Below are 23,547 nucleotides of genomic sequence, written 5' to 3' on the forward strand. Positions count from 1 at the left end.
GAGAACACTACCTTTGTCGTTCAAAGTCTCTTGTTGTATTTGTCTCACAGCTTCCTGGGCTTTGCCGGCGTTATTTCCAGCTATAAGGGGAAAAAAAAAGCTATAATCAGTGGCGAGGTCCTCCAGACATTATCGAGCACAAGAAAATGTTGTCTTAAGATGCAAAACACAACCTCGGAGGGGGCTCTTTATGGCTTATCATCGAGCCCTGGTGTGGAACAGGGCCACCAGAACAGCTGTGGCCAAGGCAACCTATCAGCTGATGGAGGATTGCCTTTAGCCTGCATTGGTGAGAAGAAGAATGTCCCTGTGGTTGATTACTGGGGTGTGACGCAGCCGGCGGCACAAAGAACATGGGGCAGGGGGACGGGAGTGAGCCAAGGATTGCGTGAGCATAAAGATGGTCGCAGGAAGGTCAGAGCACTCATAGAACTTCCTAAGAAACTTTAGTGGACACCCACCTCCCCCCACTCACTGGCAGTCTGAGCTCCAAAAGGACCGTGCGCCATTCCCTCTATGAACGTGGGATTCCCATGTCCTTATGGAGGACCCTGTACAAAATCCACAGGTATGACTCTGGGGAAACGTGAGCTTAGAAGAATGGCCACGCGTGTTTTGTGTATGAGGGACATCACCGTTAAAATAGAGACGGTGACATCTGGGCATTAAAATAGTGAATGAGGTTTCTTTAGTGTCTTACTAGATGGCGGTGCATTGATGTTTGGAGGAAGGCATCTGTTTTCAACTGTGTCCCTGAGCACACAGTCCGAATTTTAAGGTGTGCCGAATGGGGCTGCCATTCGGGGAGACGATCAGGACACCCTGTCTTCCCACACACCAGCGCTCACGATCAACTGGACAACAGGCAGATGTTCAGCTCCTTTGCGGGGTGAGCCAACCCCGAAACGCCCTGCCAGGGTGAGTCATGGGCACGCTTCTGCACAAGGCGATTGGAGTTGGCATCTGAGAAACACAGGCGTGGGAGTGAAGCTCCTGGAGCCCCGAGAAGTGACAGGTGGCATGAGGACAGCAGGAGAGACACCTGGCCTGGGAGGACCACATCCTAAAGGGTTGGAGCGGCTCACATCACCCTCCCACACCTGCGTCCAGCCGCTGCTGGCCAGGTGTTCTCTGGGGTACAACCCTCTTGAGATCTCCATGAAAACGTATCACCAAGCAATCCGTTCTGGAGACATTTCTACACGCTGTTTTCCTGTATTTTGTTTCATTTTTCTATTCGAACTAACGTACAAGGGGCTCAGCTATGGATCCCCTCGCCACTTGATCCTGCACTAATTACTCTGTGTCGTTGACAAGTGCCCCCCACCCCCGCCAAAAAAACCCGATGGAACACCCTTCCCAGAAGCAGAAGGGTTTACAACAAAGCGTTAAGGAAACACAGACCGCAGAAGCGGTGAACGTCGTGAAATCAGAAACGTCTTTGGCTCCAGCTGGAGATGAATCGGAGATAAAAGACATCTTCAGGGGGTGAAGTGAAGGATTATATCAGGCGCCACCACCTTAAAGGAGTTCAAAGTGGCAGACGTCAAGAAAACGCAGCCGTGATAGTGTTCACACCTTCGGCTCCCTTGAAGAAAGAACCTATTATACGGTTGTTAGATTTTTGCTCAGAGGGTCTCCCTGTGTTGCGGGGTGCACAGTCGGACAGGATGCCATACCGGAAAGTTGTGTTCCATCTCTAAATGTTCTAAGCCTCAAAGACGACAAAATAAAACTCACCTTTCTCTAAGCTGGGGCCGTGTACATGCGTGAGCTTATTTCGGAATTTCCACGCAATTTTAAAATATTCAAGAGCCATCCACTGGCGGGCTATGCTTCTGGCATTCACCATCTTGGCATCAAAGGTGGCCCAGTGGAAGCCTGCGTGAAGCGGGAGAGAAGACGCTCCACGTTCCGAAAGAGATGTCAACGGCCAGAGAAAGCGGGGGCATCAAACCAGGAGGGGAAACTGGTCACGGTAACGCCTCCCCTCGACGGGCAGGTCACTACTCTCCCTAAGGCTTTGCATTAGAGGCATGGACACAGGCACTCTTTTGGAAAGGTCATCTTTACCAGCTGGCTCCCCAGAGTTGGATACGGAACCTTGACCCTATGCATGCAGTTGCTAGAGATTTCCTACACTGACTGACCAAATATTGCATGCAAGGTAGAGTCCTTGACCAGAACGGAAGGTAGGCACAAGCATAGGGGGCCTGCCATCTGCTCATGCGTTCAGTGGGGGGCTAAGTCAAGACATTGAACTCAAACCAGGGCCAGCAAACTAGGAACCTGGGGCCACATCCAATGATCTCCCTGATTTGAAAAGAAAAAAATATATATATATTTATATATATATATAGGAACTACAGCCATACCCACAGCTTCCAATATTGCCAATGGTGCTTTCCGGCTATCAAGACAGAGCTGACCATTGAGAGACACACTTAAGCAAATATTTATTATCTGGTCCACACCAGAAAAAATCTACTGGCCCCTGGTCTCAAAAGCCATCTTTTAGAAGGCTATTCATCAAGAGTTACAAAGACATATCCTCTACCCAAAGAGTATTTTGAAACTATAAGAACGGAGCTATCGTGCGCAAATGAGAAATTTAATAATTAATGTATTTATGGCAATATTAATGTGCTTGGGTTGGAGCCACATTCCCTTTTCCAATTCTTCAGCAAGTAACTGATTACGGTTTAAACATTAATGGACTCAGGATTGGCAAACTTGAAATTGGATATACACATCTCTTAGTTTTCATTTAGTGTGAAATTTAAAGTGTCCATGATAATATTTGGTTAAGTGGCCTTGTATCAAACTGTCACACAAGACAAAACATTGTTCCTCTCAGAATATATGCAGTTACTCCCTGAAGGACTCGGGGAGGAGGGAACATTCACACTTGATTGGACTGAGCGGGTCAAACCGTGACCCATGCAGACACCAGAAGCTCTGTGGGAAAGAAGATGTGGGAGGGTAAGGAGCACAGGAGCATTCTGTTTACTTCAAGAGAAGGAGAACTTTGGTGCAGGCAGGACTGTCCCTGGTCTCAGCAGGTATCACCTAAATGAGGAGTTGACAGGAGAGTCAGGGCTCCAGTCCTCACATGCATGAGTACAACATGCTCCCTCACGTGCCTTCACTGCATTCTGTCTGTAGATCACACCCCTCACTCAACTAGACCTCAGCATGACCTAACCCCAACCTGACTTCCTACGGACTTACCCAACTGGACTTCCTCATGAGCCACCCAGGTAGAACTCATCATCACCTATCAAACTAGACCTCATCATCACCTAACCAAAAACCCCATCATCACTTAACCCAACCAGACCTATCATCACCTAACGCAACTAGACCTCATCACGACCTACCTGATCACACTACATCATCAGCTAACCCAACTAGACCTCATCATCACCTAACCCAACTAGACCCCCTCATCATTCACCCAACTAGACCCCATCATCACCTACCTGAATAAGACCTCATGTTCCACCCAACTAGACTTCCTCATGAGTTACCCAACCAGACCTCATCATCACCTAACCCAAGTAGACCTCCTCATCACTCACCCAACTAGACCTCATCATCACGTAACCGAACTAGACCCCATCATCACTTAATCCAACTAGACCTATCATCACCTAACCCAACTAGACCTCATCACGACCTACCTGACCAGACTGCATCATCACGTAACCCAACTAGACCTCCTCATCACTCACCCAACTAGACCTCATCATCACGTAACCGAACTAGACCCCATCACGACCTACCTGACCAGACTGCATCATCACCTAACCAAACTAGACCCCCTCATCATTCACCCAACTAGACCCCATCATCACCTACCTGAACAAGACCTCATGAGTTACCCAACTAGACCCCATCATGACCTAAGCCATCTTATTTAGACTTCATCATGACTTAAAATGCCACACTGAGGCAAAAAGCACAGAATGGGAACAATTTTTTTTTTTCTTTGCATTGCAATATTGCCAAGTTTCACAAAGAATTAAGAAGATGAAGAAGACAGGTGCACTAGAGAAGTCACAAGAGGCAGAGACAACCAGGGCTGGATGCAAGTCCCCGGCTGTTCTCAGACTGGAGGGTCCTCCCCATTCTGCTCTACCAGCTTCCTTCTACCACAAGCCAAGGTCCAGCGGTCCCTCAGCTGGGACTATTGCTCCTTCTGTTCATGACATGATGTCACTTTGGTTTTTTTTTGTTTTTGGGTTTTTTTTTTTAAGTTTTAAATTTTTTTTTTTTTCATTTGAGAGAGAGAGAGAGAGCAAGAGCATGAGCAGGGCAGGAGGCCAAAAGGAGAGGGAGAAACAGACACCCCGCTGAGCAGGGTACCTGATGCAGGGTTTGATCCCAGGACCCTGAGATCATGATGTAAGCCAAAGGTAGACGCTTTCCTGACTGAGCCACCCAGGTGCCCCCTTGACATTACTTTGATCAAGTCATCCCAGATGGTGGCGAAATTCAAGACAAGGCAGTAGTCGCCCAGAGACACAAGTCCCTCTGATCACACACCGTGTCTCCCTGATGTGCTCAGGTCCCAGGGAGAGAGAAACACACCACATGGATGCTAAACTTGAAGAGGAGTTCCAGAAATGCACACTCAGATGGGTCCCCTGTCCTGCAGGACCCTCACATCCACCAATGACTGCTTTTCATCTAGGTGGGGGAGGGGGTAGATATGGATGTTGGTAAAGATTGTCCTTGCAAAGACTTGTCAAAAACTGTTCTATCATTTCTACATTGATTCAGACAACAGGGATGTGGACCCATCTCTGAAGAAAAAAAAAACACTGATGAGGAAAATAGTGAGGTCCACCAAGAAGTAACTGTCCCCTCCCAAAGCCTGGCAAATGTATACCGTTCTACAGACCAGTTGGCTCACGAGAGAAAGATGCGTACGTGGGTCCTTGAGGGAGGAAACACTGTAAGAAACTGCACTTTTTCAAAAGAGTGACACATGGGAAGGGCCAGGCAATACAAAAATTTTAAGTTGTGGAGTCATGTTTGACAAAAGTGAGAAGAAAAAATCAAAGTTAGGAGCGTGAGTCCATTTGATTACGGGAATGAATAGCTAAGTATACCCATGTGAGTCACACCTCTGTGAGGACAACAGAAGGCCACACTGGCTAGACCTGGGGGCTCTCCATCTGGGTTAAGAGCTCCCTTGGAGATCCCCTCCCCCATGGAACTCAGGGGGTCTTTGAGTTTCAACACCAGCAATCAACATCATCATGGTGGCCAACCCCCAATGTCTTGTCCAAATGTGGACAAGACACAGAAGTAAGGGCAGGGTCTATGACTTGGCCACCGACACAAACCAGAGATATTCTCAGACCCAAGTCAAGGTGTTGCAGCTGTCTCAAAATAAAGTTTAAGATCATCACAGCTTCCAACCAGTGGGAGTTATTGAACCCACCAGTACGTCATGTTATTGGTCCTATAAAGATTTCATGTCTATAATCATGTGGCAAGTTTGTGTTCTTACATATTTTTATATCTGCATCTCAATATCATTATAATATCATGGATTTTAGTTTGTGCATTTAGGCATCACTAGATGTCTATGGGGTCCAAGGACTGAGCTTGCCCAGAGCCAGGAAGGAGTGGAACACATTCATGTTTAAATACCCTGCCCATACTCTAGATTCTGACCCAAAATTATCCTTGAAAAAATGATGGTGGGCAAAAGATGGAGGAGAAAAATGGGAGAAAGGAAGAAATAAATCATTATTGAATAAGTTAAAGACTACGGGTAATATTATACGGAAAGTCTTAAGTGAAAACAATCCTTAACACCTAAAACCAGACATACATATGATTTCTGTAAAAACACACTACAAAAGGGATTAATTTAATGCAAATGATGTCAATAGGAGACATAATTAGGATGAAGTGTTTTTTTTTTTTTAAGGTAATGGGCACAGTATCATTTTTCCCAGCAGATTAAAAATTCTACCCCCAATCCACTGGGAAAATTAACAAAAGTACAATGGGTTCGCTTGAACTCTGTTCGCTTTCCCAGGCAAAGAAAATACCTTCGTTTTCAAAGAGGAGTTAGACACCGGGGTAAGGAGCAGAGAGAGCGTGTCACAAGGAGAATGGAGGATGTGTCTATGGGATGCAGCTGCAAAGGAAGCCGGTCTTTGAACACCTGTTCTGAGTCGACACCGGGCTACACTGTGTCTTCCCCAAGTTCTTCTTATGTTGAAGCCCGGACCACACAGGTGCTCAGAACCTGACCTTATTTGGAGAGGGTGTCTTTAAAGAGGTGCTCAGGGTAAAATGAGGCCAATGACACGGATCCTCATTGCACGAGGACCAAAGTCCTTACAAGGGCATCCTTAGGTGTTTCCCAGGTGGGTTTTACCTACAAGCAAATCACTGTTTCTATATGAGCCAACGACGGAGTATCTTCCATTAGCCAACAATGCAATCCTCACCTATGATCACACGCATGCCGAGTCTCGCCAGGTGCCTCGCCGTGGCATAGCCGATTCCATCCGTGCCTCCGGTCACTACAGCAACGCGGTCGGGTTGTGGGGCCAAAACTGAAGAAGAAGAAAAGGAAAAAATATATATATATCAAAGTGAGTTTTAGAAGCGGATTGGTTGGATCAGTCCCGAGTCATTCCAACCTGGTCAAAGACACCTGATAAACGCTTGCTCATCCCCAGCTGAGGCCATGGCGGGAACCAACTAGAGTATCGGCACGATGATTGGCAGAAAGGTCCGGAGCCAATGTGGGAGTAGCATTTATATGAGCGTGGATGATACTCCAGGATCCACACTCCCAGGCAACACGGGGCAGGAAGTAGGTTTTACTACTACTCAGGTATGGAGGGAGACAACAGACCAGCGGATGAATGCCTGCTGTTGCAACGAGTTTGGAGAACACAGTTTCGAAGAGGAGGGGGCATGCATACCACACCACCCCCCACGTGGGGAAGCAGCAGGATGGGTCAGAAGGCAGAGGGACACGGAAGCGTGGACAAGAGTCTCCATTGTGGGAAGAAATGGGTCAGGGAAGCAGGCTCAGCAGGTTTAGGATGGGCTGGTGTGAATAATTCCAGCAGATTCTGGGTCACAGTGGCTGTCCCTACGTGTGTGTCCCTGGCCCTGTGGTGATCTGCATGGGTAGGGTAGATACTGGCCAACAACGTGGTTACGGATGTGGTGGGTGGTGGGGTGAGGGCTGTGGACTGCCTGGTTTGCATTGGAAAACTGTGCTCCTGAGAGTCACATGTTATCTCTAGGAACCGGCCAGCCCTGGGAGCTAGAGCATTCGATGAAGGTGACAAAGATGAACTTTTATTTTATTTTAGATTTATTTATTTATTTGAGAGAGGCAGAGGAGAATCTCAAGCAGACTCCACACTGATCATAGAGCCCAGTGCAGGGCTGGATCTCACAGCCCTGAGATCACGACCTGAGCGGCAACCAAGAGTCAGACGCTTAACCAACTCAGCCACCCAAGCACCCCAAAGATGGACTCTTTAATAAATGGTGTTGGAACATGTAAACAGACATTAAGAAAAAAAAGGCAAAATGAGACCCATCTACACATCAAAATGAACCATGGGGTAGAAGTTACACAATGAACATATTAGGGGGGAAAAAAGCATGAATCCATTTATCTTTAACCTTAGCGTATGAAATGTCTTCCTAATCACAAATCAACGTTGAGAAGAATAAGTAGATAAATTTCACGACCAAAATAATTTTGCATGGAAAAAGAAAAAAACACACCAAAAGTGAAGTTCAAAGTAAATGATACATTAAAAAAAAAAAAAATTTACAACTCTGATCACATGCAAAAGACTATTTTCCTGGTATGTAAAGAGTTCTTACAAATCAAGAAAAATAACACTCTAAGGAAAAAAAAAAAAGGGTGAACATAACTGTGTATATGAAAACCCACGACACAGTCCTTACAAAGGCATGTGATATTTTACCCAATGAGAGACATGTTCCCCAAAACTCACTGAGACACCACTGCACTTGACAAGAATAAGCACTTTGACCCCACGCTTCTCTGACAGTGCTCACGAGCAGGGGCTCCTGTATGCCGTGGGCAGGATTGCGAGAGGGGAAAACCCCCATGTGGGTGGGGGTCCTTGGGTGATATCTAGTGCAACCTGAAACACATTCAGGTTGTTGCAGCAAAATCATTTCCAGGAATGTGCACTGGAAATCCATGGTAGACTCCCTGTTTCTCCCTGCAGCTGTGTCCCCGGTGTCCGCAGTCACGCAGACACCAGTCAGCAGCCCTGAGTGGCCCGTGAGTGCAGGTGAGTAACTCCACCTGCAGTCACGATGGGCGGGAACACATGTGTAACATTGGAAAGGTGATCATTTGGGGGTTCTCAAGCTCACAGTGGTGCTCCCAACTGGACGTTCACGACCCTTATGATAAACCATGAAGGTATTAGGGAATGATGCCCTGAAAGAGCTCACGGTCCTGTGTGACATCATGCAAGCACTAAGAGCTCGTGTGTGCTTCTAAGTGTGGTATCTGCACCCATGCGGGAGGTCTCTCTGCTGTTGGGAAGAATCCCCGTGCAACATGGCGGCCATTCCCAGTCAAGACTTTGTCTCAGTCCTACAGGCCCCGGGTGCTCATTTGTGCTCAGGATCCCATCCAGAAGGCTTTTGTGTGCCCTACGTGGGAAGAACAACCCTATGCACCTATGTGCTTGGACTGGCCTGTCCTCCCCGCCTCGGCCAGGGTTGCCTGGGGGCACACACCTCCTCACAGATTCCCTGTTCCTCACCGCCTGGCCCAATGGCAGACGTTCAGGCTGGTGCTCCATGAACATTCACGGACTTAATGAGCTAACCCATCCATCGCTGGGTCAAGCACAGACGGAAGGCCACACCTACCCCGAAAGACCAAAGGAAATGTGCCATGATGTGAATGTGGGTATCTCCTCCTAAAATTCATGTGTTGAAGGCCAACCCTCCACGGGATGGGATTGGAGGTGGGGGTCTTTGGGAGGTGATCAGCTGATGAAGGTGGAGGTCGGGGTCTTTAGAAGTTCACCAAGTCATGCGGGCAGAGCCTCCATGATGGAATTGGTGTCCTTAGAAAGGAGGCCCCAAGGAGACTCCAGGCCCCTTCCACTGTGCAAGGACCCAGCCAGAAGAACTCCATCAACAAACTCACTCTAGCAGCTCCTTAATTTCGGACATCCAGCCACCCCAACGGTGGGAAGTCAGTGTCTGCTGCTGAAGCCCCCCCAAAATCACTCCATGCTGTGTTTGTTATGGTGGCCCAAATGGGCTAAGACAAGATGCCCTCATCCCAGGCAGATCCCCTGCCGGATGCTCAGGACATGCTGAGAAACAGAAGCATGGGAGGAACGGGCATAATGACAGAGCAACGTCTACACCCACCACCCAGGAACTGGGGTGGGGCGGGGAGGGGCTTAAGAAACCACATGACCATCAGGATCTAGTCTGACCCCTTAGCTTATCAGTGAGAAGTGGACACAGGAACCCTCAACCACCTTCAATGCCAAGAGCAGCAGGTGATCTTCCAGACTGCTCTTCCAAGGACAGCATCATCTTCACAAAGAATGCTCCTTGGGCTTAGGTACGAAGTATGAAAGGTATTCGCAGGGATCAGAGACAGGAGGTACATAATGGACACCCTACTCCAAGCCACCATGACATTTCTGGGTTAACAGAGCGAGTCCATGAAATGTCTTTCCAGGCCCGTGGTTGCTTGCTCCACGCCCTGAAGGTCATTTCCTACCTAACGTGTCTGCATCCAAGGATGACACAGGTCCTCAGAATGTCTTCTCCCAAGGCCATGATGAGCCAAGCAAGTGGGATCGGCCTCCTGCCAAGCATGGCTCAGCCCACTCGGGGGTCCCTGAAGTTATCTCCTAGCTGATACCACCACAGTGGCGAGAACAGGGTGCTCCAAAGCCGGTAATTATTGGCTGTACCCCAGAAATATATGCCCTGGCTGGTGAAGACGGGAAGGGACTCGTTTACAGTGAAAACCCGCACAGCCGTTTCCATGCCGATCTATAAATAAACAGATGCCCATACACTTCACCAACAACTGTGATTTACGAGACACAAGAATCACCAAAAGTGTGATAAATGGCACCAACCGCTCGAGGTCATGAGTATTGTTTCTGGACATAAAAACGTACAGTGGAAAACTTAATTTTGCAAGACAGCTGTTACTAAGCCTTCCCTACCATGTATTACTAGCCCTTTGGAAAAAGAACAGTTGTATTTTCCCGACTTCAAATTTTAAACACATGCGTTCCCCAGTCATTAAGCTTCCCAGGATTCATCCAAATAAAAAGAAACAATTTGAAATTAAAAAAAAAAAATTCTTTTTCAGGTTAAATGTTGAATGCGCCAAAGTACAATGTACAAAAGTTGATTATACAATGCACGTGAATAAAAGATGGCAATTGATCAAATCCTAAAACTCAGTCCCTGTGATAGATTTGAATCAGCCAAGAAAACTAAAAATCGTTTGCAGCTCTGCTGGTCATAAGACCCCCACTGTGGAGCTCCGAGGGCAAATTCAGCTCTGAGCTTCCTAGCAGCCAAAGAGAAAAGGGAAATAATGCCAGAGAGGGCTCTCAGCAGCTGACCCAGTGCTTCCCCCAACATGGGCCTCATATTGGATTAAATACACACTGTTTTCTGTCACTGGACTCCAACACAGGCATCCCCCCCAACAGAAATTCCCTTCCATCATCTGTGCTGGGAGGTCTTAGCCATCCCGTTGTGTGTGGCTTAAGATGTCTCCTCTCCTGGTGACACTGTTGAGATCCTTCTGTCCCCAGAGACTTGGGATCGGCTTGGAGTTGCACAGGGCACTCACTGATGTTGAACAAATACAGGTGTCTGGGCTTGCAGAGACATGGAACAGGGGGGGATGGACACCCCAAGTGCATGGGGACTCCCTGTGCCCAGCCGCACCTGGATCCCTGCAGAGGGCATAAGAATGGGAGCTCCATCTACATAGGTAGGAATGGGACAGCCATGTGCTTCTGAATGAAACAGGTCTCGCCTGTGCAACTTCTGGGCTCTGCAATTAACTCTGAAATCCCCACACTGTAAAGATTTCCCTCCCTAATGTGGGTGGGCCTCATCTAATCAGTTGATGGTGTTCATAGAGTAAAGACGGATTACCCGTCCCCACTCCCACCCCTGCCCCCGCAAGAGTCCATTTCCCAGCAGACAGATTCAAACTGTAAACGTGCCCTGCATTTCTACCCTGCAGCATTTGGGTTTAACAAGTCTCCATAGTTGTATGAACTGATTCCTTAAAATGATTAAAATTAAAATATTTATGTGTGTGTGTGTATGAACATAAACACATAGAGAGGGAGGTGATATATCATATATATATATGATATGTATATATGATATATGTATATATCATATATATATCTTTATATATATGTATATATGTTTATATATATGTATATATATATGTTTATATATATATAAAAAAAGGGATGATAGATAAGATGGATGATGATGGATGGAGATGTAGATGGATGGATGGATGGAAAGATGATGAGTGGACAGATGGATGGATGGATGGATGGATGGACAGACAGAATGGACAGATGGATAGATGATGGGTGGATAGATGGGTGAATGGATGGATAGATGGATGGATGGGCAGATAGAATGGATGGATGGATAGAAGGATGGATAGATGGGTCGAAGGGTGGATAGATGGATGGATGGATGCGTGGATGAATGGATAGGTAGCTGGATGGATGGATAGATGGATAGACAGGCCAATGCTGGTTCCCCCTGAGGGCTCTTTCCTTGGCATGTAGACCCTGTATTCTCCCTGTGTCCTCACATGGTTGTCCCTCCGTGCATGTCTGTGTCCACATCCCCTCTTCTTATAAGGACCCCAGTCCTTTGGGATCAGGGCCCACCCTACTGCCCTCATCTTAACTTGACCACCTGCAGAGACCCCATTTCCAAATAAGATCCCCTTCACAGGTACCAGGGGCTAAGACTTCAACATATCTTTTTTTTTTTTTGGTTGGGGGGGCACAATTCAAACCCTAGAAATTGGTGCACGTGCATGCACACATCTGTGCAAGGACACCCCAGCCTGGCTAGCAAGGCTCCCAAGAAGCACCGGCAAGCCAGCCCCTTTCCCTGCTCCTTCATCTCCCAGACGTGAGTCAGCTCCAGCCCAGATGCCTTCCATGCTTCCCCCTAAAACCCAGTTGCAAACAGACACAGGGGATTCCTGTCCAGACCCTTGCATGCCACTCTGTGTCCTGCACACCAGCACCCATCAGCGCCAAGTCCCACAGGCCAGCTCACCTCTGACAGGCATCGGGGGAGCGCTGCGGAGTTGGCAGCTGTGAGCTAATCTCCCACAGATCGGTCTGTACAGGGACAGCAGCTGCTGCGGACGCATAGGGAGGCCGGCCGCGGTCACGGCTCACGCCTTCCTCCCCGAACTGCCCAGCTGATGTGCTTGAGGGGCAAACCCACGACTCAAATGACAAGAAAAGCAACATGCACCTCCCAAGCCCGTTTGCTTGGCAAAGGAGTGATGTTTGCAGGCCGACTGGAGAAGGAGCTCCCATCCTGATCCGGGACTATGTTTAGAGCCCTCGTGGCTCATTATTCTTTTTTAAGAACTGAAATGTGGCGGGTTGACCTCATGCTTCCGCGAGGGCCAGCTTGTAGGGAAGCAACTGTATGTCAGGTCTCTGTATCCTCATCTCACTGACCACAGTGCAGGAAATAAGACATGCCTCCAACAGCTAAAGATTGGAGATATTTAAAAATACTGATAGAATAATTCACATATGCAAATACCCCAAATATCAGAAACTTGGAATCATTTACAGATTCAAATATTCAAATAATTGAAATATTCAAATACTTGAAGGATTTAAAATTATTTAACTATTGGGATTATTTTTTGTTTTATCTATGTACTTATTGTTTATCTAAATAATTCTATTTAAATAATTTAAATTTTTACATATTTGGAAGATTTACAATATTCTTTAAATAACTTGCAGATTCAAATACTTGAGCCCCTTGAAATATTTTAAAAAATAATTTACATATTCAGACACTTGAAAGATTTAAAATATGGTTGAAACAATTTACAGATTCGGATACTTGCCATGTTTAAGATATTGTTTAATTTACATAGTCAGCTACTTGAAGTGTTTAAAATATTGTGAGTGATTTAAATATTTAAACATTTCAAATATTTAAAAATACGACCGTAAACACAGAAGGGGAGGCGGGGGTGGTTGGATCACTCCGCGACCATGTCTTTTCTAAGCACGGCGCAGAATCCGTGTGTGGATAACACGGAGCACGTCGAGAAAGGGTTTCATCCTAAGGAGTCAAAAAGTCCGTCAGGTAACATGTAAAGGCAAACGACAGATGAGGGGCGTAGAAAAAGGGCTGCGACCTTGCCCGTAAAGGGGTCTTGTAAAAGGATATGCATATCTCCTGTCCTCTTCCCTTCCGAAAAGCCAAAGAAAACGAACAAGGGACTCATGGATAGTGAATAAAACACACCCATGGAAAACAGCGTTGAAACGCACTCCTGTAAGTACACACAATGAAAGGAAGACAGCTGACTCGTGATCAACCATCGCGACAGTGGGTCCAAAAACTGCACACTCGCACCAGAACGAGTCACTGGGCACCAAGACTCTGTCCTTTTAGCAAACGAGCTGCCAAGGGCTCTGCAAAGCCGGCGTGCGTGTTCTCTGACCCAGCAGCTCTAATGCTGAGAGCTGATCCCACAGACGCACTCCCACGGGTATGCAAAGATGCTCAAACATAAAAAGATACCCTGTTTGCCCTGTTGATAAGACAAAGATCTTCGGTGGGAATGTCATTTTATGCAAAGAGTCTTTACAGGTGTTCTTGAGAAAGAAAGCCTTATTGTTCTACAGCCTAGTTTGGAGTGGGGGTAAAAAGAAAAAAAAAGGCAATTTTAAAAGGGTTGCATTGTGTGTGACTCCATTAATGTGACATTCTTGAAATGATGGCATTGTAGAAATGGAGAGCAAATGAGTGGCTGGCTGTGCATGCATTTGGGAATCTGGGGGCAGGGAACATGCCTGTGTCTTGACACAGGGGTGATGGTCACCCCCTCAATGACTTGGGGGTGCACCACCCTTCATGTGCAAGGACATCCCAGATGGCTCACCCCACCACCGCACACGTGGCTGCCCATGAAAACGAGGAAATATGGATAAAACAGCAATGATTGTATCCCTGCAGCCACGAGGGTTGGGATCACGTACTTCACAGCTTTGTAAGTTTTATCCCCGGAGGGAAACCAGGGAAAGGGTACACAAAGTTTCTCCATATTCTTTCTTGCAACTGCACAGGAATTACAGGGATCTGTAAAAAGTCTTAATGAGCTCAGTTCATATAATACGTTCTGCTTTTCAAAACACAAATTTAAAAACTAAGAAGTCTTTGTCCCGTGGCTTTTGTCCCGTTGTGTTGGAAATGTCTCGTGGATGTGGGAAGGTCTCACGGGCATTCCGTCCTCCTTATGGAAATGCAAACCAAAACCACAGTGAGATATCACTTTAGGTCCACTCGCATAGGTCTTCTTTCGGGGGCAATGAAACATTGCTGAACAAATGCTGAAGAGCAGGGAGGGAAACTGGGTCCGTCCTGCATGGCTGGTGAACACGGAAAATGCTGTGGGCACTGTGGGAAAGTAGTGGGGAAACCACGTGGCCTGGCAATCCCACTCCTCACTCTCCATCTATCCAGGACACAGGGAAGCAGGTGTCCACGTGCATATCCACAGGGGAAGGCCCAGAGCAGCATTACTCATGGTAGCCAGGGAGATGTGAGCAGTCCAAGTGCCCACCAATGCACAGGGTCCATCCACGGATGGAAGAGAACTCAGCCATGAAAAGGAACAGCACTCTGACACCTGCCGCCCCATGGAGGGACCATGAGGACGTGTGCTCAGGGATGGAAGCCACACTCCCAAGACCACACAGGACATGATTCCATTTCTATGAAATACTCAGTATAAGAAAATAAAACAACCACCATGTCAAGAACGTGCCTGTGAGCTTTCTGAAATTCTCTAACCATTACACAGCGGGTGATGTCTTGCCAACTAACCTTCATAAAACCTGGGGAGAAAATCTGATAACAGGCTCATATGCATTACAAGAAAGGGAATGAGCTGGAGGCCCGGTCAATCAAGCTTATAGGAGAAACAGTGTTTGGGGTGTGCCCGACTCTTCATTTTGGCTCAGGTCCTGATCTCAGGCTCTGGGCTCAGCAGGGAATCTGCTTGAGATTCTCTCTGTCTGCCCCTCCCCCCAGCTCTTTCTCCCTCAAACAAATAAATAAATCTTTAAAAAACAAAATTAAGAAAAAGAAACAGTGTTTATAACATCACAGTCAAGAAAGGGACCATCCAAACAAAGCCAAGTATTTTCCATGCACAAATCCTTGATTCCAATAAAATGCAGAGAAAGGATTCAAGAGAAAAAGATAAGAGACAAACTGCGATGTAATGCAGAATTGTGTTTGAAAGGCATTCACGTTACAGAGGGATAAATGAAAACATCGTAGCAACATCCAAAAAAAAATCACATCCACCAGCAAAGGGGAGATCAGACTGTTTTCTCACGAAGTCTTTGACTGATCAGACAAGGCCCACCTGCACTAAAGAGAGTCATCTGCAGAATTCAAAGTTAAGGCATCAACGTAGGCATGGTGACCAGAGGTGACATGCATTTTGCACGAGGTGGTGATGCTTGGCAATGGCATCCTACCATACGATGCAGTAAAAGATTTGTAGACATATGCTCTCCAGATTGGAAGGGGTCCAGCCCCATGTCCCTTATACAGAAAGGATACATTAGTCAAGGGTCTCCCAAGAAACACACAAGAAGACTAAGTGGAGAGACAGAGATTTAATTTAAGGAATTGGTTCATTTAACTGTGTGTATTTGAGTCTCTATAGTGCAGGGTCGACCAAGGGACGAGCTAAAGTGGCAGCCAGAGTCCAAAGGCCTCCTGGAGACAGAATCTCCTCTTTGTCTGGGAAGGTCAGTCTGTTTTCTCATAAGCCCTTCAACTGATTGGACAAGGCCCACCGATCCAAAGGAAAAAGATAAGATTCCAACTAGTACGTAATGCAGGATTGTGTTTGAAAGGCATTCATGTCACAGAGCGATAAATCAAAGCATGACAGCAACATCAAAAAAAAAAATCATATCCACCAGCAAAGAGGAGGTCAGACTGTTTTTTCACGAAGTCTTTGACTGATTAGACAAGGCCCACCTGCACGAGACAGACTCATCTGCAGAATTCAAAGTTAAGGCATCAACATGGGCCTGGTGACCAAAGGTGACATGTGTTTTGCACAAAGTGGAGATGCTTGGCAATGGCGTCCTACCATACGATGCAGTAAAACATTTGTAAACATGAGCTCTCCAGATTGGAAGGGGTCCAGCCCCATGTTCCTTACACATAAAGGATGTATTATTTGGGATTCTCCCAAAAAACACAAAAAAAACTAAGCAGAGAGACAGAGATTTAATTTAAGGAATTGGCTCACGTAACTGTGTCTCTACTCCACAGGGTTGGCCAGGAGGCTGAGACTCAGGGATGAGCTAAAGTGGCAGCCAGAGTCCAAAGGCCACCTGAAGACAGAATCTCCTCTTTGTCTGGGAAGGTCAGTCTTATTGTTTTCTCAAAAACCCTTCAACTGATCGGACAAGGCCCACCGATCCAAGGAAAAAGGATAAGATTCCAACTAGTACATAATGCAGGATTGTGTTTGAAAGGCATTCATGTCACAGAGCGATAAATCATAGCATGACAGCAACATCAAAAAAAAAAAATCACATCCACGAGCAAAGGGGAGGTCAGACTGTTTTCTCACAAAGTCTTCAACTGATTGGACAAAGCCCACCTGCACGAGACAGATTCATCTGCAGAATTCAAAATTAAGGTATCAACGTGGGCATGGTGACCAAAGGTGACATGTGTTTTGCACAAAGTAGAGGTGCTTGGTGATGGTGTCCTACCATACGATGCAGTAAAAGATTTGTAGACATGCGCTCTTCAGATTGGAAGGGGTCCGGTCACGTGTCTCTTATACAGAAAGGATGCATTAGTCAAGGGTTTCCCAAGAAACACACAAGAAGACTAAGCAGAGAGACAGAGATTTAATTTAAGGGATTGGTTCATGTAACTGTGTGTATTTGAGTCTCTATAGTGCAGGGTTGGGCAGGAGGCTGAGACTCAGGGATGAGCTAAAGTGGCAGCCAGAGTCCAAAGGCCTCCTGGAGACAGAATTTCCTCTTTGTCCAGGAAGGTTAGTCTGTTTTCTCACAAAGCCTTCAACTGATCAGACAAGGCCCACCAATCCAAGGGAAAAAGATAAGATTCCAACTCGTACGTAATGCAGGATTATGTTTGAAAGACATTCATGTTATAGAGCAACAAATCCAAGTGTCATCAACAGAGTCAACAAAAAAAATCACATCTACCAGCAAAGGGGAGGTCAGTCTGTGTGCTCACAAAGCCTTCCACTGATTGGACAAGGCTCACCATGGCCCTAGAGAGAGTCATCTGCTTTACTCAAAGGCTACTGATTGCAATGTTAACCTCATCTAACCATACCTTCCTAGCAACACCTAAACTAGTTTTTGACCACATGTGTGCACGTGTGGTCCAGCTAAGATGACATAAAATTAACCGTCACAATACACAGCCATTCCATGCAACAAAGGTGTTGACTGACAGCCATCATCCAGAAGCCTGAACTGCCCTAAGGGAGTGAGCTCCTTCGTGAGCGAAGCCTCGAGCAAGGACAACAGAAGGACCAGAGTGGTAGTCTTCAAAAAAGCACTGGATGGAAGCCAAGACCCAGATGCCCTGTGCATGGTAGGCTCCCTAGAAAGGCAGGACCTCCTTGTTGAATGCCGGTGGAGCGAAGCCTGAGGTCAGAGACAAAAATGGCAAGGACCCAGGTGCGGGATGGCCAGCTGAGCCAGAGAAGCATGAATAGGGCACCAAGACAGTGCCACTGGTGTGAACAGTGGCTCGTCCTCATGAGCAGAGGACCGGGTGTTCAGCACGTGCCAGCATGTCCCGACATCAGGTGAAGATGTCCTGCTGCCTTCAATGGCAGTAGAGACAGAGAGCTGGAGCCGGCCGCTGGGCTCTCTTGCCTTGCCCAAGTTTGCCTTTTGGGGTCCTGAGCCTTCCATCCCAGAGCCGCAGCCATAAGGGCCCATGACCAGCACCAAGTTCAACACACATGGGAGGCTCACCGTGACTGACCGTGCAGCACCGAGAATAAGCTCACCGCCCCTGCTGCATCCCAGAGGTGGTCTGAAATCAGGAGATGGGGTAAGGAGAGAAGGAGCTGGAATTACTTCCCTAATGAACCAGCCCTCCCCAGACCCAGGCGCTTGGCCAATTCCACACCCACTGTGCAGCCACATCAAGCTCTGTCCTTCCTCCAAATGGCCAGTCTTGCCCCAGGGAAGCGGCCTGTGTCACGTGTGGTCCACTCAGGGAAGGGGAATATAATTCAGTGCTAAACAGCAGTGAGCTATCAATAAGCCAGAGAAGACACCAAGTCACTTACATGCATCCTGAGAAGGGAAGGGAGTCGGTCTGCAGGCTCCCTCCTGCATGATTCTGGCTCTAGGATGTTCCCGAAAAGGCAAAATGGCAGAGACAGAAGGAAAGATTTGTGGTCGGCATGGGGATGCGGGAGGCAGGGATGAGAAGATGCAGCCCTGAAGATTTTGAGGGAGGTACCAGTCGTCTGCGTGACGCTATAATGATACACACGGCGTCATCACACATCTGCAAACCCACCGTATGCACAACGCCAAGAAGCAGCTGTAACGTAAAGCATGCCAGTGGTACTAATGACATGCCCATGTGTGTTTGCCGGTGGTAGAAAAAGTGCTCTCTGTGGGGCAGGCACGCATGCCGGGGAGGCTGTGCCTCTGTGCGGTCATGGGGGTACACGGGGGATTTCTGCATGTTCCCCTCAGTGTTGCTGCTGGACGTATTTAATTACATTCTGGATATATTTTTATTGTCGCTCTTAAAAAAATGAAATTAATTAAAAAAACAAACAAAAAACCATGATGTTGAGGAAGCGTGAACACCCAACGACATAGCTGTCTGGGGAGGAGCCCCTGTGGTGTGAGGATAAATGGAAGAAGAAAACATGCCCCGTGTGGGAAACACAGAGGGTATTTTCTGGGTGTGATGTTTGTATTTCCAAGAAGGAAAGTAGGGCGAGTGGGTATGAGCTCCACCCCTACTGGGCACTGAAGGCAACCCGTGAGCACATTGGAAAGCAGTGTGGTTCCTGGGGAGCATGGGTGGCAGACGTGATGGCCAGGACCCAGCCCAGCTGCATCCACTCAGGAGCTCGAGGGAACCATCTCACGTAAAGGTTCGTCACCCAAGGGCTGAGGGAAGCCCAGAGAGCTGATTATGCATTCTCCCTGGGTGTGTCTCTCCGCAAGGGTGTTTCTGGAAGAGATTAGCATCAGATCTGGTGCACTGAGTAAAGCCGAGGGCCTTCTGCACTCTGGGTGGGCCTCGTCTAATCAGCTGATGGTCTGAAAAGCATCAAAGAACACGGAGGGAAGGGAAGAATGTGCCATACGAGCTATTGGTTCTGCTTCCCTGCACAACCCTGATTCACACAGCCTGACTACCAAACACCCTAGAAAGGAGCAATAAAAGCAACACACATTTGTTTCTCAAGGTCCTGAAGGCTGGAAGTGTGAGATCCTGATGCCAGCTGGTCCACTGCCTGGTGAAAACCCACCCCTTGCTGTGTCAGTTCTGTTCGCTCTGAGCTCACGACGGAGAGACAGAGCTCGAGCATCTCTGCAGACCTCCTTCCTCCATGAACATCACTCCCCACTCTCCCTCCCTTGATCCCCAATTATGTATCGACATCTCCTGTCCTTCCACGTGTCCAGGCTTAATGCATCCAAACTCCCTACCGGGGTGGCCAGGAAAAGACAAGACCGGGGAAGGGCTTAGCCAGCCCGCTGCCCAGCCCCTCCAAAGGGTGTCCTTCATGACGGACACCGGCCAGGCAGCCTGTTGCTGGTCTGGATGCTCCCACTGAGATGTCTTTTGCCCTGCCTGGACCTGCCCCGACATGCACCGCACTAGAGAACCCCTCTCCAGGCTCACAGCCCAGCCCGTGAGAATAGGCTCCTCTTTGGGGAGGTCCTAAAGCAGGCCAACGTCCACTCTGCTCATCCCCTGTAGGGCCCTGCCTCAGTGTCCCCTCCAGGTGGCTGACTTTGCAGTCTGGTGACCTGACCCTAATGTCCTACACCTCCCTAGCCAAGTGTGTGAACGGCTGGGAGCCACACCCACCTAGGAGGCAGGGGACCAGGCACTGAGTGCAGGCTGATGCTCTACCCAACCCTCCTGATGCAGAAGCTTGAAAGGTCTAGTCTTTGGATGTTTCCTGTGACCTGGGGAGGCTGGGCCAATAGGAATCACATGGTTCCTTCCAGTGTGATTTAGAAAGTGGACAAAATTGCAAATCCATAACACGTCAATCCGAGACCGCTGTTCCATAAGGAAACATCAACCCATTATAAAAGTCATGGCAGTAGAATAAAGGTCACTCAATGCACCTTCAATTTAACCACAAAAGCACAGGATGGATAGATGGGTGGGTGGGTGGATGGATGGATGGATGGATGGATGATGTGTAGATGGATGGATGGATGGATGGATAGATGGATGGATGAGTGGATGGATGGTTGAGTGGATGGATGGATGGATGGATGGATGTGTAGATGGATGGATGGATGGATGTGTAGATAGATGGATGGATGCATGGATGGTTGAGTGGATGGATGGATGGATGGATGGATGGATGGATGGATGGATGGATGGGTGGATGGGTGGATGAGTGGATGAGTGGATGGATGGATGGGTGGGTGGATGGATGGATGGATGGATGGATGGATGTGTAGATGGATGGATGGATGGATGTGTAGATAGATGGATGGATGGATGGATGGATGGATGGATGGATGGATGGATGAGTGGATGGATGGATGAGTGGATGGATGGATGGGTGGGTGGATGGATGGATGGATGGATGGATGTGTAGATGGATGGATGGATGGATGTGTAGATAGATGGATGGATGGATGGATGGATGGATGGATGGATGGATGGACGTGTAGATGGATAGATGGATGGATGGATGGACGGATGGATGTGTAGATGGATGGATGGATGGATGGATGGATGGATGGATGGATGGACGTGTAGATGGATGCATGGATGGATGGATGGATGGATGGATGGATGGATGGATGGACGTGTAGATGGATGCATGGATGGATGGATGGATGGATGGATGGATGGATGGATGGATGAGTGGATGGATGAGTGGATGGATGGGTGGGTGGATGGATGGATGTGTAGATGGATGGATGGATGGATGGATGAGTGGATGGATGGATGGATGAGTGGATGGATGGATGGCTGAGTGGATGGATGGCTGAGTGGATGGATGGGTGGGTGGATGGATGGATAAATGGATGGAAAGGGAAGGAAGGATGGATGGATGGATGGATGGATGGGTGGGCGGGTGGAAGAATGGGTGAGTAGACAGGCAGATGGAAGAAGAGGTGGGTGGATGATGACTGACAAATAATAGATACGTGATGGGTAGCACATAGAAACATAGATAACTGATACGCAGGTTGAATATCCACATAAAGAGGATACAGACAGGATATATACATGTAGGTATGGTATCCCTTTGACGCAGACATGGAACCACAAGGCTTACTACGGACGTAACCCATTAGGCAGGGATGTAATCACAGTGAAATTCCCAGCTGCCCACAAAGGACCGTGCTGATGTCCCCGATACTGTGCATGAGGCGCCATCCTTCCTGCCTGCTGTGCAGTCAATGGGTCCTTGACCTTCCCAGGAAAAGAAGCCTCCTCAAGCACCATCTCCCAGAACTCTGGACATCTGAGATGAGAAGCAAGGGTGCCATTCGCCCCACAATAAAAACTCTCGGAAAGCACCGCGCTCTGTAGACAGGTTCTAACAGAGAATACGACGGCCCATTCCTGCCAGGAAGCCCCTTCCTCAGCACATGCCATCCGCCACCTGCGAAATGCATGCCTTGTCCCATGTCTCCACAAGAATGCAGCATGTCTGGGACAACCAAGAAGCCGAACTGGTTGGATGAGCGTCTCGAGCTTGTCTGTCACCAGAGGTCTGAGTTCTGAGTGGATATTCTGAGAATCCTCCCAGAATAACAAAGGCCAACATTACCAACCAACCAAAGGGCTGCACAGAGCACCCCCCAACCTTGGAGAAACAGACTATAGGGTCCTGACATGCAGAGGCACCCAGGGAACCCAGGGACGACGCAGGTTTGGAAGCAAAGATCCCACAAGGGAGCCTGGGTCTGTGTTTCTGGCAAGCAGAGCTGGTCCACACCGCAGATCAGGCCACGTCCTGGGAAGTGGGATGTGGGCATAGGATTACATCAGACAGCAGAGATGCCCATGACCTAACAGGATGGGGCTGGTGTGCGTGCCTTGGGACCCCAGAGGTTAGGATGGTGGGCTTCATAGGAACTGTTGTGCTAAATCCTAAATGGGTCTTGTGTTTGCAGCTGGTTGGAGCAATGTCAGAAGGGCAGGGACATTTTGTGGAAGATGTACAAGGGAAATTGAGGTCTGTAGCATGTCGTGTGCAGAGTCACGGGACCATGGCCACATCCTGCGAACACCACATGCTCCAAGAAGCTACAGATACCTCCTTTCTCAGGGACGACAGGAACCAGATCTGCCCCAGGTCCTGAGAGCCCGTCACACAGAACGACACTAAGCAGGACTCCGCCTCCATGGCACCCAAGAACCAACTCCGGGAAGCCCCCCAGATTAACTCCCACAACAACAACACGCAGCTCAGACTTACGGCTTTAGAGTAAGACATGAGCACAAATCCCACAAAGACGACCCACACATGTGAGGAAGCCGAGTGGGGTGCAGACCTAGACAGGAGAACGCATGTGGGCTGCAGGCTGTGTGCGTAGCAGCTGTGGTCGGCGACAGACACATTCGGTGCCCACCAGACACGGCCAAGGGCATGCACCCTGGGGAGCGCCGGACATTGGCTATGTCAGTGACTGTGGCCAAAAAGTGGTCCTTCTCAACTCCACGTTGTCTGTGTGTGAAAAGGAAATATTTACTTAGCCCCCACCTTGCAACAAGGCAACCAATTCCCTGCAGGAAGAGGTCAGCCGGGGCCGACTACCGTGCCGTGTCCGTTTGTCTGTCTGTGGGGTGCCTTGTTAAAAGGAGGAAGGACAAGTTGGACAACAGCCAGATTCCTGCACAAAACGAAAGGTCCACGCTCACCACTCAGAAAGGCCCAGGCTCATAAAACCATTCTCGTGCAAACACAAGCCAGTGAAGGAAAATGCAAAA

General features: G+C 48.1%; 1 protein-coding gene across 1 annotated transcript in view; it reads right to left on the reverse strand.

Moving 5' to 3' along the window:
* The window catches only part of LOC123935871 (dehydrogenase/reductase SDR family member on chromosome X-like), a 116,250-nt gene that overhangs the window by 83,198 nt on the left and 9,505 nt on the right, over positions 1 to 23,547 (reverse strand). Inside the window, exons 2-3 of the mRNA XM_045996708.1 lie at positions 6,477 to 6,584; positions 12 to 80 (exon numbers count right to left, since the gene is read on the reverse strand). Coding sequence (XP_045852664.1) covers positions 12 to 80; positions 6,477 to 6,584 — 177 coding nt within the window. The remainder of the gene's footprint in view (positions 1 to 11; positions 81 to 6,476; positions 6,585 to 23,547) is intronic.

This window comes from Meles meles, chromosome Y, assembly GCF_922984935.1.
Source record: "Meles meles chromosome Y, mMelMel3.1 paternal haplotype, whole genome shotgun sequence".
Lineage (NCBI taxonomy): Eukaryota > Metazoa > Chordata > Mammalia > Carnivora > Mustelidae > Meles > Meles meles.